This window comes from Falco punctatus (genome assembly GCF_963210335.1).
Source record: "Falco punctatus genome assembly, chromosome: 10".
Taxonomy (NCBI): domain Eukaryota; kingdom Metazoa; phylum Chordata; class Aves; order Falconiformes; family Falconidae; genus Falco; species Falco punctatus.
The window spans coordinates 17,169,778-17,185,780 of NC_137590.1; the positions used below are offsets into that span (position 1 = coordinate 17,169,778).

At 38.9% G+C, this 16,003-nt stretch overlaps 1 protein-coding gene and 1 long non-coding RNA gene across 3 annotated transcripts in view; one reads left to right on the top strand and one right to left on the bottom strand.

Moving 5' to 3' along the window:
* LOC308070661 (uncharacterized protein) overlaps positions 1–15,939 on the bottom strand; it is a 42,594-nt gene extending 26,655 nt beyond the window's left edge. The window contains exons 1-10 of the mRNA XM_080405006.1: positions 13,893–15,939; positions 10,297–12,945; positions 9,856–10,095; positions 5,444–5,562; positions 4,556–4,684; positions 4,213–4,393; positions 3,862–3,997; positions 2,248–2,351; positions 1,912–2,154; positions 204–521 (exon numbers count right to left, since the gene is read on the bottom strand). Of these exons, the coding sequence (XP_080261132.1) occupies positions 204–521; positions 1,912–2,154; positions 2,248–2,351; positions 3,862–3,997; positions 4,213–4,393; positions 4,556–4,684; positions 5,444–5,562; positions 9,856–10,095; positions 10,297–10,540 (1,714 nt within the window). The 5' untranslated portion in view covers positions 10,541–12,945; positions 13,893–15,939. The remainder of the gene's footprint in view (positions 1–203; positions 522–1,911; positions 2,155–2,247; positions 2,352–3,861; positions 3,998–4,212; positions 4,394–4,555; positions 4,685–5,443; positions 5,563–9,855; positions 10,096–10,296; positions 12,946–13,892) is intronic.
* The window catches only part of LOC308070354, an 87,011-nt gene that overhangs the window by 38,955 nt on the left and 32,053 nt on the right, over positions 1–16,003 (top strand). The window lies entirely within an intron of this gene.

A 16,003-nucleotide genomic window follows, 5' to 3' on the forward strand; every position in this document is an offset into this window, starting at 1 on the left:
ACATTTCATGAGACTTTCAATTCCTGATTGAACTACTGAAAGTTTTCAGAGGGGGGGGGGAAAAGATAATTTTAAAATGTAGCCATAAACAAGAGATGGAACAAGTAGAGGCTGATATAGATGTGATACTGATGTTTCCTCCTTTCATTGTTTTCATGTGGCTAAGAGGGCTATATTGGCTCCTTAGAGACATTAAAGGTTACCTTGTTTAGAACCAAGATCCACAGAAGTGGTTGCCTTCAGGATCTCTGTCACTGTTCTCCTTGTGTATAGGATGGTGGACGCACTCACATCTACCTTCACGGTCTTGTGATCAAAAGATAGGTTATTGAGAATTAAGATCAGGTTAATGTCTTTGCCAAACACTGGAGGTTCAGCTAGCTTGAGTTTCCCAGAGATCCCAGGGTTTCTAATTGTCTCTGAAGATCTTTCATCTGGAGATTCTGTGTGGCCTTCTGTGATGTTTGATCCAAATATCTTGGTCAAGGCCTTTCTATAAACTCGTCTTTCCTCAGAAGAACCTGGTTGAAGGACAGAACCAAGTAAAATTCATACTTTTGTTGCCATTGCATCTTCTTGTGTACAGGCTTTCAGAATGACATAGGATGTCAGCTTTGCATCGCCTAGAAATATGCGCTACCTAAAAGTTCCTCATATTTTTATTAGGCATATGTTCAGGTTTTTCACACGAAAGTGAGAAACAAACTGTACTAAGCTGAAATAAGTCATTAAAGTCATTAAAATGAAATATGAGGCATTCGTATTTGTTTAGGATGCAAGATTTATTTTTCTTTGGTCAGAACATGCAGTAGTGTGGTCAGTGTTACTTTGCTAAATGATGATAACCAGCCTCTGTATTGAATATGGTTGCACTAAAATCTTGAGGAGTAAAGGACTGAAATACGGCCACTGATTCTGAATGGTAAACTTTTTTTTTTAAAGTGAAATACATCTTACTCCTTTTTTTAAGAAATTAAATGATTATATGAAATATGTAACCCTAAATTAAAAAAAAAAAGATGGAAAGGCATAGTTACCAAGTATTTGAGGGGATATAAAAATATTCCTGCAAACATATGGTTATGCAGTTCTTAACCTTTGCTTCTTTGTTTTCCAAAGTACAAATGAATGGCATTTAGTCCCTTTACTATTCCCTAGTAGTTTTGTTTCCAGAATGCAATAATGTGGAGACTGAGTCCACTGGGAGTGCAAACATAACAACTGAATGGCTGGGTAGCTGATGTCCTGTTTGTGTCAGAACAGGAGCACAAAAATGCTGAACTTGGTGGATTTATACAGCCAGAGAAGGAGGCTGAGTGAGTTGCTCCTCTTGGAAACAGGATGTAATCAAAAGGAAAGATGAGGAGTTTTAATGGACACAGCAGGAAAGAACCTGAGGGAGTCTGAGCATGAGGTCATATGGGAGATGGATGTCTAGTGTTAAGAGGACTGGGGTTTAAAGTTTTGTATGAGTGGTTTGATTGCTGCTGCACTCCCTCTGCCAGATATGATGGAAAACTAGTATTTCTTAATCTGTAACTTCCCATAGTACAGACCTGTGCACAGTTCGTGATACACAACGGACTCAGTTTTAAGACTTTTTGGTATAATAGCTTGAGGGTTTCTCTGCCCTGGGTAGTGAAACATACTTTATAGCCCTGTTTTGTGTATATGTTACATTTTGCAAATGTGCGTAAGGGACTAAAGTCTATATTGTATTGTGTCTTAATAAGGAAACTACTAAATACACAAAACCATAAATATAATACACATTGTATTAAGAAAGTAGTCTGAGAACACTGGCAGAAATGTTTTCTGAAGGAAGGGGAGAGAGATCCTTAAAACAGGTTACCCATCCTAGCTTTCTAGCACCAAGAATTCAGTAGGAGATAGTTGTGATAATTCCTTTACCTTCTGGATATTTGTAATTATAGGTGATATCCACACGGGAATTGCTGTCCACAGCTTTGGTGCTGATAAACCTGCCGATTATTTCAGTATCACAATAAACTCTTTTCTTACTTCCATCCTTGTATACAATCCATCTGTTGCAATCAGCATTCACCTCTGTATATACAAATAAGGTGTCATAGTCCAAGTCTACATCACCTTCTTTGATGGCTATGACAGATGCAGGGCCACACTGAAATAATCCTAAAACAAAGCGGGAAAAGAAGGTCAAACTTTATCAGTAGTGCTCAATTTGGAAAATGAATATTAAATCATGCTAAGAATTTACATTGCTACCTCTGCTTTGTTCTTGTGGAGTTGCATCCAAAACCTGCCATCCATTGTATGATGTTCCCAGGTCTGGGCGAACGAACCAGCTTTCATTCCAGACATGATAATCCCTGGAGACAAAAACAATGTCTAGAAAGCATAGTAATAGAGAGTCATAAAAACTTCCAATTTGAAAAGAGTAGGGAATTTTGGTTTTTAAAGATTCTCTAAGATGTGACACAAGCTGTCTAATTACAAAAACTCACTACTTTCAAAGGATAGATTTAATGCCTGCTTTTGAGGTGTGGGGAGCTCTGTGTGGGGAGGGAGAGAACATAAATATAAGCAGCTTGCTTTGGAAGCAGTGTGAGCTATAAGTGAAAGACTTAAGCCTTGGGTATAGGCAAGACTCAGTGATCGAGTTTGGTAACCTTTAAATGTGGGAAATGCTTTGTTTAAATAAAAACTTTCAATAGCTCTACTGGGTCAGATAAAATGCTCATGAAGTCCAATAGTCCATCTGTAATGGTGTGCAACAGCAGATGTTTAGAAAAAAAGAACAGCCCATGAAGAGAATGACCCTCTACACTCTGCAATTTCTCACAGTTAGAGAATCAGGGACTTTCTGAATTAGTCATTACACTGAGACCACTGGGTTTTATGGTCATTAGTCATCCAGTGGTAATGAGTTCCACAGACTCCAAAAGGAAAGGATAGCACTGAAGAGATTGATAAAGTGCAGGTCATAGGGGGACCTAGAAAAGATTTGTTGAATTTTGTTCAGAGGCTAATACTTCTAAGGAAGTTAATAGGTTAAAAACTTCTCATATCCTTCAGCCACATACACTCAGTGAAGGGAAGCAACTAGGTAAAGATGATACTTTTGGTGAAGCCTGGTGTGCAGTTGGGCCTAGTTGTTCACTTTCTTAAAAGTGAAGTAGCTGCGGAGTAAAGATTTTAAAACTGGAGGGCATCTAAAGTATAAAATGGTATTATTTAAAAGAATATCATGTTTCTTTGGCTACTCAAATTTTGGGGTTTGATTGACGATCATGCATCACACACAGTTTACAGCACTGGACTACAACGTCAAATAACGAAGTCTGGAGAGCGTTTGGATTGTTCTCTTTTCTTCAGCTACAAAGGGAAGATCTAGCTAAAGGAGTACTGGAAAACTTCTTGGGGAGGCTGGGAGGCCCCCATCTATAGGGAGGATGGACGGGCCAAGCTGAGAAAATGGTCCACAGGTTTTGGATGTGTGATGAAAGAAAGCTATGACAGCAGTAAACCAGTTAAGAGCATGGAAGGTTCACAGCTATGTTGTGAGGAACAGACTGGTTACGTGTCAATAATTAACAGAACTTTGGGAACTGGTACGTTGTCAATGGAAACATACTTTTTAAAGAAAGTTGCAATTCCTTTGTAGTCAGGCACTGCAAAACATTGGGCAGGTTGGTGGTTTAAAGTATTATCTCAAAACCATGAAGTATGTTTTCTTTCCAAAGGGATGTCTAGTGCATTAATTTAGATATTTGTATTAAATTTTGTTCACTTAGTTGCTTTTGTACCACCAGTGTTCATGTTTAAGTTTCATAAATCCTTTCTCTAATTATTGGTGAGATGCAAAAAAATTATATTTACCATGTGGAATCCTTGCCGATATTAAGACTCTTTCCAGAGCTGTCATAGTACTTATCGATACTCAGATTTCTATCCACATCGTGGGCAGAGTTAAAATTTGAAACCAAACGAGTTGGAATCCCCAAGCACCTCAGAACTGAAATACATTAAAAAAAAAAAAAAAAATATGCACAGAGAGCTTTAGTTCAATGACTACAAGTATCTGAGAAACAAAGTTGTCTAAATATTTTGTGATCCTTCAGCATTTGCAGTCTTCAGAGCACTGTTCTTTTTGTAGAATTAATTGCTTTGTAGCTTTGATAAAACCAGAGGTCACAAATGCCTCTATTTCACCACAGTCTTAAAGCTTACCTGTACACATCACACCTGCAAAAACCCAGCACTGGCCATACTGAACAGGTTTGTAGTTGTCCTGACGCCATTTCTGGAGGATTACCATGCTGCCATCCCATCTGGATGGATTCTCATGTGAATTGAAACTTCCTTGCCACTTTCCTAGCAGAACACCATTATCGTTATCATTTCCGTTGATCTAAAAACAGGCCAATGGACAGAATGCACAAAATCAATTGTGTGTAATGCACCATATCTAGCTAATTATATTGCTTAAGGTGCAGATGGCTGAGTCCCAGTGGTATAACTAATGCTTTCTGCTGAAGCATGTGGAATCCAGATTAAGTTGTTTATTTCTTACCATAGAACTGATTACTCGGCCCACATACTTAGGATCTCCTCTTCGGGATACATCAATGGCTGGGTCCTGACGATAGTACAGGCTCAGATCAAGCATGGTGAGACAGATGTTTAGAATGTGATCTTGAAACTGTGATCAGAAAAGATGTTTAAGAAAATAGTTTCAAAAACGGAATTAGAGGAGATTCTACTGCAGTTCCTCTTTTCAAAGATACTCCAGCCCAAAGGTAACAGGGACGGTGAGGCACAAAGACAGTAGTGTGCAGCTCACACTGCAATATTGGTTAAAGACAGGGCTAACTAAATAAAGCAAAATCTGGCAGGATGCCTCCTGCCATCAGAAGAGATGGCTGCAGTAAAACTAAAACTGCCAAGCTCATTCTGACTGCAATTATTAGATTCACTTGACTTATATCCCTGGAAACATTCAAGGTCAGGCTTGATGGGACTTTGATCAGCCTGATCTAGTTGAGGATCTCCCTGCTCATTGTGGAGAGGTCAAACTAAATGAACCTTAAAGGTCCCTTCCAACCCAAACCATTCTACATCAACATCAGTTCTGGCCCATTGTAACTGCATAACAAAAATAGTGGGTGTGTTTGAGCCGCACAAGTATATTGTTACTTGTACTCTGGATGCTTTGGTCACAATGAGGTCCACGCTTGTACCTTGAGCTTCAAGCCCGTACATAATTCAGTCCTGTTGCAGTGCTGTACTAAGCCATCTCTCACACCAAAGCCTATTAGGCACACGGTGAACAAACTACATGTAAGGCTAGCCCAGTTTGCTGAGTTTTCATTTAAATAGGCATACTTGTCAGAGGGGCAAATAATAAGAGAAAAACTGGTGGAGACAGAGTAAGAGCCCAAATGAATTTCTTATGGCTTACCTGTCCATAGTACCATCCTCTTGCTTCAATGTACTTTGCATTGCCCACAAAGATTATTCCATTTTCATTTAGAACATATTCTTGTCTCTCATTTTCATTAGCCATGTAGACATCATCACCTGAAAACCAGGTTGGACATGCTTTTACACTTAAAGCTGAGAATACTAGCAACCTTTCAAAAGCATTTTTATGTTTATTTAGCAAGGAGAAAACTACTATTTGGAAAAAGCATTTTTATAGCTCCCTGAATATGTTCAGTTCAGTGAAAATGCCTGCTATTGTATATGGTGGAGGAGCAGGGCATAAATCCATGTTATATTACTTTCACTTTTTTTTCCCTAATTTTAGTGTAGCCTTGGTGTATTCTCTAAGTGTCCCCTATTTTTACATTGTGTTTATGTGAGGAAGACAGAGAAAAGTCCGGGCTAGCTCACTGGGTTTTTCTGCCTTTTCAAGGTACTTAAAAGTAGAATATACATGTGAAAAGAATCACACTGATTTTTTTTTTTCCCCTCCTGTTTTCCAGTTGTGTTCATCTAGTTTTAAGATTCCCAAATACAGATCTCAACATTCCTGATAGCACTTTGGATCAGGCAAGTAATTAGGGTAGCCTGCTGAAGCATTCAGTTTTATTTCATTGTTACTCATTGGTTTCCACAGTCTATGGCACAGTATGTAGCTGCTATGAAAGCACTGGCTTCCCCCAGATATTTTGGTTGATCGCTTTTGGTAGCAATGTCTACTTAGCTCTGTTTAAATTTATAATGCTTACGTTTTCTGTATGTAACATTTTAATTTTAATTTTCTGAAAGCTTCCGGATTTCAGAAAATGCACATAAAAATCAGCTTTTTTTGAGTCAACTTCTTTTAGGAACTTCCCATCTTTCCCTTCCTGCAAATAAAAGATTGTATAATTTATTTTAAAAACTGTATCACATGATATAAGTCTCTGTTTGTGGTGGCTGTCCACACTTTTTTTATCATGTCATTGTTGATTCCCAAGCTTTTGGGTCAGCATTGCCCTGGAGAGCTGTGTGTGGTTCCAGGTGCTGTGCTTCAAGGTGTAGACCAGTTGGAAAGTGTGAGAGGAGCACTCTTGAAATGCTCAATCTTGAAAATATAACTTATGAAGAAAATAAAACTTATGAATTAACTCAGAATTACTTAAAAATAGAAAAAAATGAGGGTGAGGAATGGGACAAGCACAGTAATTATTCTAGACTTTCTTGTGAAGAGGATGGGGCGGGGGGAAGGAAATCTGTTGGTGTCTGTTGTTATGTAGGATGAGAAGTTACATGCTGAAATCAAAGCAAAAATATTTGGTTAGTTAATAGGAAAAAAATTGTAACGGAAAAGCTAGTGTTTTATTGGAGGGAATTGTTGGAGGAAGTACTGAAACTTCTCTAATGGTAATTGATCATTAAGAAGGAATTCAGTGTCTGTCAGGAATGACCTAAGTGCTAAACTGAACCTGCCTTAGAGCATGGTGTGGGACTAGATAACTTCCTAAGATCCTTCTTGCCCTATGAATTTATGATTCTGAGCAATCTAAATGTCCTTCTATAATCACTTGAACATCCTTCTTTTAAGGTTTATATGTTCTCAATTATAATGTACTAGAGCCAGTTCTTTTGATAAGTATACTTGGACTACTAGGGTATTCCTACTGATAACTTGAGCAAGATTAACATTAATTTAAAAACAGGAGGAAAACACCCACAACAAATCTCCTCCTGTCAAGTATGACTAAATAGGAACAATGCCTTCTTCTGTTAGTCTCAGCATACAAGTAGAAAAAAGACCCCACAATCAGCCATGACAGTTCAATTTTTGGACAGTTATAGAAAGACAGACCACTATAGATCTAGTCCTTTAATAATTAATTCCTTTTAATAAAAAACCCGAAGTTGTTATATATTCTGTCCTCTCATTCTGAAGTTAAAGTTTATCCTGGCATAGTGAGAAACAAGCAGGATATACATTTCTATTGATAGTTTTTAATCAATACTTACGTACACTTTCTAACATAGATATACTTCTAGTAATTTCTTCATATAAGCTTTGCCACAGAAAGAAGTGACAAGTCTCAGACATCTAGGGAAAAAGATAGTTTCTACAAAACTCTCCTTCATATCCTTTTATCCTCTAAAACTTTAGAACTGATGTGTTCACTTGTGAGCTATAGATTAGCAGTGCATGACTTCTCGTTTAATTCAGGACTGCAACTCTTTATTCTAGTAGTTAACTGTACATTCCTTCAGTAGTATTAAGACATAATGCATCATTATCAGAGGCTGGCTTGCAAGTATGTTGAAGTCTCTTAAGTACATTAAAAGAGAAAACTATTAATGTTAAAGCATCACTTTTTGTTTTATCCACAGGTTTGAAACAGGTATATTAGTGAATTAATAAGCTTATTGGTTTTCACCATTATAGTAATATCAGTATTTTCTCTGACCAAATCCCATATTTATTTCAGATATACAACCTGTGAAACTAACTGCTTTCAGCTTGTTGAACTAGAAATTTTCTCTTGTCCAAAAGGCTTTTCATGTTATCATAGTAACCCTTCACTGAACACGTTCTAATTCCTAATTCCTATTCAGGAAAGATTAAATGAAAGAAAATTCCAAATGAGATCTCATCACCTCATATGATGGCATTAATACTTACATCTGGGTAACTGTTTCCTCTTATGCAGTTTAAGATTGCATTTGCCTTTTTCAGGACCATTTCACTTTCATTCTCATTCTGCGATTAACGAGAACTTTCACATTCTTCATGATTTCCAACTGGCAAGTCTGGCATTGAAACTGTTATTTCTCCTTAAACACATGTTTTGTTTTTGTTTTGTATTAGTATATCTTATCCCTTCTCAACTGCTTCAGTCTCTAGCATCAATCAGTTATTTCTATGTGGTATCCCAGCCCATCTGTGTATAGACAGTGGTGCTTAATGTCAGCATATCAAAGTCAGTAATGAACCATTTAATCAGAGCGGGGTTTTTTTTCAGGTAACACTTAAGGATCCACTAGTAGCTCTTCTCCAACCCAGTGCTTTTCATTTCATCTCTAGTCCTGACTGTTTCCTTGTAAGTAGTTCTTTACTGCTACTACAGTTTATGAATTAATCCTTGTCTTTTCTAATTTAATGAATAATGTCCCATGTGGAATCATATCTGCACACCAGATCTGCCATTTATCCTTTGCTGAGAAAATAAATTTTGTATTTCCTTTCTGCTATGACACTTAGTATAGTGGTAACATACCCTCAAACTGAATCTATTCCTGTTTGTCAGGATCAGGGAGCTATTCCACTCTGCAAGAAGCTTATTCAACAGCATCCTGCTTTAAGGATACTTTGGCAGTGGTCACTGCATCATTTGACAATGTTTTCTGCAAAATCATAAGTTCTAAACTGGAATGGCACAGCTTATTATTATATTATTATTATTATTCATCTGAGAATAATTTGTCTGGTCTTATGAGTACCACTGCTGCACTGGTCAAATATTTCAGTCCCTGCAGTGTGGCTTCCAACAATTAGAAGTTATACCACAAGTGATCTTTCGGGGGGTTCTGGGAAGGTTTTCCCCTCAGGACTGTCTATGCAGAGACAGTCTGAGATTCCTGAACAGCTTAAATTATTTCTGTCTTCCAAGACACACTGAGCTAATTAGAAGATTTTTTCATCTTGGCTCTTGACACATTCGTTAGTGGCCCTTGACTAACATATGGTCACAGAAGAAAATAGCGGATGATTCTGGTTACTTTTCTTTTATAAGCTGTTTAGTCACTTAGTTGGCTAAGAGCTCCCTTAAATCTAGAGTGGTATATTTTAAGGCTAATCTAGGTTTCTAGACTGTTGCATATTTGCAAAATCTGAGATTAGGAATTTGCATTTCTCATGCAACTTGCTGAGGCTGCAGAAATAAAAAAAATGGAGCAGCAAGAGATGTTCCTCTTCAATCCGTGATGAAAGACATGGGAAATGCCCATCTTCTTCATACTAGCCCTCTATCAGGTTCTAAAAAGTTAGTTGAGCTATTGTCTTTGCAGTTAACATCTGCAAGAGCAGTCTTGCTTTGATTTAAGTGCACGTCAAGGACGTTACTGTACGCTTGCTTTGAGTTCTGAGAAGTACATGCACTTCTGAAAATGTCAGCCTTTGTCTACAGAAAGCGGTCTGCTCACTCCTGAAGAGTCTGTGATATCACCCCGTATAACACATTTCATTAGGATAATAGGGAAGGAAGGGAGGGTGTGACACCAGCTTTTTAAGTTGTAAAACATATCTCTGAACAGAGAGCTGCTGGCAACCCAAAGAGAGCGAGCTTGACAGAGCAAGCTCACTGTGCAGATATGAAAGCAAATAGGTCAGTTATGTTCAAGGGCAAAAGCAATGGTACCTACCTGGGCACCAAGGGTTGAAGAGTAACACAAACTGCCCCAGGAATCTGGAGAAGATCTTGTTCCCTGAGGTTACCTGGAGGATTAGATTGTATCGTCCAATGACAGCATTGGCTGGGCTGGATATTGTAAAGTTCATATAACCGGACTCACTGGGTCCTTGGACAGCACTCCAGCCACTTGGCCCCCTCTGAGAGAGGGGAAATACAGCCTTTGTACGATGAGATTCTGAGGGGGCTGGTCCTGGTAGAAAGAAGGGGTAATTGGTTTCCATTCTAGAGTGGTTTCAATATTAACCTCACACTTGAAATGAGCGTGTGGGGTGGGAGCAGGCATTAAAAATAAATGAAGAAAAATTGCATCCTTAATTAAAATAAGGGAAGAGCTACAAGGGATAAAGTTTACAGTTCTGTGACAACATGGATTAAGCTAAGGGGGTGTTACCTATTTCAGTGACAAATGCTAGGCTCTCCCCAGCCTGCTGTGGTCTGTTGAAGTACAGGGTAATAGTGAAGGCTTGTCCTCGCCTCACAGTCAACTCAGTGTTGGCATATCTGTCAGTATGGTGTGTGCCTGCATTTAGTGATGGCTGCCAGCTGATATGTGTTGGTGTCAGATCTGTAAAACAGAAGAAAAGCCATGAAGAAGCAGCCAGCATGGAAAGAAACCATTTGCTGGTAAGTGGCATGATGAGGTAGCTAAAAGCAGTTATCTTTTACTGGAGGAAGGACAACTAAAAAGCAGATGCTCCATTAAATTGATTAAGTATAGTGGTTAATAATGGAAATTTTTGCTTGGGTTTTGTTATGGGGCTGTCACACTGAGGACTTGTGTACTTTGTATACTGTTGTATCGCTGGACTTTGAAAAAAAATTTACAGGGGCAAATCAGTATCACTTCACTGTCAGCACCAAATAAAGTGGCTGGTAGCCCCTTTACATTTTCAGCATATATATTTTTAGGATCCCAGAAATGGCTATTGAGGCACCTTACTTTTCCTGCTTACATCCTGATGCCATTTGGTCTAGAGTAGGAAAAGATGTGTAGTGAGAGATCTTATATGAATGAGGCTGGAGAATTCCTGCTATGAAGACAGGCTGAGAGAGTTGGGGTTGTTCAGCCTGGAGAAGAGACTGCTCTGGGGAGACCTTAGAATAGCTTCCAGTACCTAAAGGGACCTACAAGAAAGCTGGACTGGGGCTTTTTACAAGACCTGTAGTGATAGGACAAGGGAGAATGGCTTTAAGTTGGAAGAGGGTAGATTTAATTAGATATTGGGAAGAAATTATTTGCTGTGAGGGTGGCCAGACACTGGCAGAGGTTGCCCAGAGAAGCTGTGGATGCCCCATCCCTGGAAGTGTTCAAGGCCGGGTCAGATTGGGCTTTGAGCAACCTGGTCTAGTAGAAAATGGGCTGGAACTAGATGATCTCTAAGGTCCCTTCCAATCCCAACCATTCTATGAACAAAATATTTAAAGATATAAGTTGGAGATTTTGACAAAGAAATCAATTTGACTGAATTTAGCTCTGTCCAAAGTGACAACTGAACCATTGGGATTCCTGGTTTAGTAGGCACTACCTTCATGTCCTAGAAGACTTCTGATGACTTACAGTGTGCTTGGAGTTCTCCGATACCACATGTCCTCCTGCACACATACTATTATGATCTGTGGTTTAAAGCCCATGAAGTGGCTCTTGCTACCTTAAATGCTAAACTACCTTTTTGACAAGGAAGTATGTATATGATCTTCCTTGCATGATTATTTTCCCTTCTACAGTTCTTATTTTATTGTCACGCTCAAACTTGAGCGGTTATGCTGTCTTTGGGAGCTCTGAGAGGCACTGTCCTCTGTGTTTGTAACTACATGAGATTCCACAGAGTATACCTGGAGCATTGTGTTGTTTTGGCAAACGCTCAGGGCAGGTACCTTGGTGAAGATTCTTCCAAATCACTTTTATAAGTGCCGGCATCGTAAATGCAATAACGTTGTGGGGGGGGAGGAGGGACAGGATGGGAGGACATTACCACCACCATTTTAAAGGGCATTCAAAGGAAAACAGTAACAACAAAAAAAAGTGGAATGGAAATGATGGATTAAGGCCTATGGCACCATGCACTACTACGGTAGGGATCTTCAAAGAAGCTTCCAAGTCCATCTCATACCATATAGCATAGCAATGAAATACTAAGTCAGATCTGAAACAATATAGATGTATGTTAATCTACAATTTATATAAAATCTTTGAAGTAAAAGTGAATCTGACTTATGCAAAAAAAGTGCTGTAATTAAATGCAATGAAAAATAATTATTTTTTTTTGTCATCTAAGACCACAAAGTAGTAATGTGAGTAAGCACTGATGGGCTGAAAAAGGGAATCTTTAGCATGATTGTCTGGGACAACAGTAAACTGTGGTAGGCTGCTGCTTTCCCTGCAAAGCAACATTTTAAAAACTAGTTTGAAAAAATGTTTGTTTCATCATTAAATAAGAGAACCTAGCTTTGAAGCTGCCTAGTTCAATAATAATCTTCATTCTAAACTTTAAAAAGCAGAGATATTGTCAGTACTGTTTTCCTGCCGTAAGGTTTTAATGCATCTTTGAATTCCTATCTATTAGCTCCATGCTCACAGCTCCATTAGGATGGATTACACTTACTTGTTAATACAAAGCATAACACGTCTCTGAAGTAGCATTTAAAAAATAAAGTGTTTATATGGAGTTTTGCATGGTGCCTTTTGAAGTAAGGGGAATTTCTTTCCTCCCCACCCTGCCCCCAAATACGATCTGCTTAGCAAAAATTATTCTCAAATAGGTTTTAAGAATAACAACAATAAAACTGAAAATGAAGTGCAAGAACAAATAACAGAAAATTTTTTATAGGCATCAGCTCAGTTTTCTTATCTAGAGCATGTATCTTAAGGAAACAGTCCTTGATAAAGTACCTGCTAAAGAGAAACAAGTGACATGTAGAACTCACCTGCCATCCCCTCAGCTTACAAGAATTGCATACAACTTCTACTTTGTTCTTCAAGAACGTCCAAGTCACATTAGTCATAGAAAGAAAAACCCCAGCAATCTTTTTGTGCTCTCAGCTGAAATTTGAGAGAAGGGAGAGGTACTTAGCAGTAGTTATTAATACCTGTAGACTTGTCAAACAAATTAACTAGTTCCTATAATACATGTATGTCTAATGCCAATGCTTCTACTCAATGTGGGTGTAATTATGGGAGGAGATACCAAAATTATTTACTCAGAGGAAATGCGTTCTCTTGAATCCCAAGACAAGAACAACTTCCTACAAAGGATAATGGGTGTGCCATGAATAACTTATCTTTAAGGATGAGGAAATGGGGAGTATGGTGGGATGTAAAAGCCATATGAAGGAAAAAGAAGCATTTCCTGATTGGTTAACACTACTTCTGGTTTTGTTCAACAGCTGTGAGTTGGCCTTAGAGGTTTTTTTGGGGGTCTCAAGTTATCTCCAGTACACCCAAACTTATGTGAAATTATAAGCTCCCACCAGAAACAAATGTCTGTTTACCTGTTAGGTTAGCCAGCTCCATACTACCATTTCATCAAAAGTTTTATTTCAAAAAGAACCCCCAAACTGAGTAGTTTTTTTCAGTGCAAGCTCCAAGCCTGTCTATCTTCACAACTATGAATATATTTAATTTTATTTTTCTACACTCACTTAACAGTGTAGAGGTAATGAATTTACATGGTTGTGGAGAGGAATATATCTGTTTAAGATTCTGCAATTCTACTGATCATGATTTAACACTCAGTAAAAACTTTAAAAAATTAGTCTGAATTTTAAGTTACGAAGAAAAAAAAAAAGAACCTGAAATTAAGCTCCAACAGCTGTTTCTAAGGCTGATTTTTACCAAAAAAAAATTGCTGCCTTTCACCTTTTTGAGAAACTTCTGTTTGATACCATGAAGACTAAAAGAGTACTTACTTATAGCCCCGTCCTGAAAGAAAACACTAAAACTTTGCACACTTGACAACAGTATATCTGGCGTGGTGTATCTCCACTTACATTATAATCCAGAGGTCTGTCCTTCCTCTTGGAATTTTCCAGGATGTTCAGGCTGTCAAAACTTGTTCCAGGAATCTCCTCAAATGGATTTGATTGCCTTTCAGAGCTACTTCAGTTGCTCTTTTTCTCTTCCTTAATTCATATTCCTTGGAAACCATAAGAGCCACAAGCCTCTGATGTTACCTGATCTTCACACACAGCCCTAGTGACAAACCGCATCGACCAGTTCTTAAGTTCAGGTGTTCAGTACTTATAGTGATTGCTTCAGATGTTACACATTGCTCCCACTGGAGCATGACTATTTCCTTTCTTCTTCCTTGCTAGTCACATAAGTAATTAAATCTCAAGCACTTTTTCTGTCTTGGCTGCAACCACCTCCTTTACCTCTGTATGACACGCCCACAGTGGTCACCAAGCCACCAGAACCTCTCACTCAGGCTGGCCTACATCCCAAACTGGCATCTACCACTACACAGGTTCACCACAGCAAAGCATCAGCAGCTGCTTTTGTAATCCCTTTGGAATGCAGTGGTCATGGCTCCTAAGTGACTAATGACTTAACATTGTTGCAGGTGTTTTTCCTAGCTCAATTCCACCCGCCCATCATCCAAAATGGTTCAAAATATTTTGTTCCTCCTTTTCCCTTGTTTTGGAGCCTTGAAATTGCAGTGCAGTTTGCTAACTTTCCAAGAAAAACATACTCTCTTATTTAATTAGTCTCCTTGTGCATTGTTGAAGTATTGCACTGTCATCCTCAGGATAACCATATTGCACCTGGCACTTCTTGCTAGTCTTTACTAGCAAGAGATCAGTGTAACTTCTGCAAAAAATGTTGCAAAATCCCTTCTGCGAGTCTGTATGCAAGCAGGCACATGTTTACTTAGACACGTTAACTACATGTGCATGTGAAGCGTTGCAGGAGAAGGGTGTTGCCTTTCTTTTAATTCCACTAGAGGTCCAGTTTACAAGATTCTCCTTTCTGCTAGTGCAGTTCACTTGACTTTGCCATAGGTTGGTTGTTTTCACGCATACAGGAGATGTGAAGTCATGAAATGTATATGCACTTTCTATATCCGAGGCTATGCTTGAGCTTGAACTTCTTACTGTTAGGTCTATGTGATGAGAGCTCTTGGCTCTGGTGAGCCTTGAACATCAGGAGAAAAAGAGAAGGTGCTACTGTGGGTTGCTTGTACAGCCTCTCTGCAGCGCATCTCATCGTATGTCTAGTACGGTCTCATACTGACAGCATGTGACTGGCAGTGGAGGGCAAGGTGGCCACAAGTGCCCTCCAAAAACCATTTTGCCGGCTGCAAGAACCAAAGCAGTTTATAGCCAATCTGGACTGGGGCTGCCCCTGTAATGAGGAGTCCCTACAGCGAGTCACAGGTACCCTGTGTTGTGTGGTGGAATGGGGGTTCAAAGCCTGCTCCAGGCACTAAAACCTTGTTGGCTTCCTGGCCCAGCAGGCCAAAGTATAATAGAGCAGTAGCTTGGCTTTCCATTCACTTCATCTACACAGACTTGTTTCCAGTCGGAGATTGACTTACTGTTGTACAATTATTGGCCATAAACCAAGTCACTCAGTGGGCTCCATCTAGTTCACTTGTTCCTGGAACCCAGTGTGTGGCCCATACCTTATCCTCCCATAAATGGTTTAAGTAAGCTTTACTGAATTTGAACTCTGAAAGATGACTCCCTGGCACACAATCTTATAGTGAAGAATTCCTAACTCTACTGAAGTCAAAATATCCTTAGACTTAAGATTACTCTCCCTTTGGTTCCCAAAGATGACTTTCAGCAAGTGCAAACTATCAGCATGCAAAAATACCATGCATGTTGAGCTGGGCAATTATCTCAATGTGTTCATCAGATGGCTCTCAAACTGGACACCACCCAAATTCCTTTTGAACATTTACTGTAACTCACGTGGTCACTGTGATTTACAAAATAATGGAAAAAGTCAGGATCGACTTTGCAGCAAAAAAGACAAAGCTAAATGACATTTATTGTGCAACTTATCCTGGCTGCTTTCTAGTATCGTGGTTGCAGTAAGGAGAAACACCACTTATGAAAGTCCACTATATAAGGCTTTGAAGTGTAGAAATGAGTTT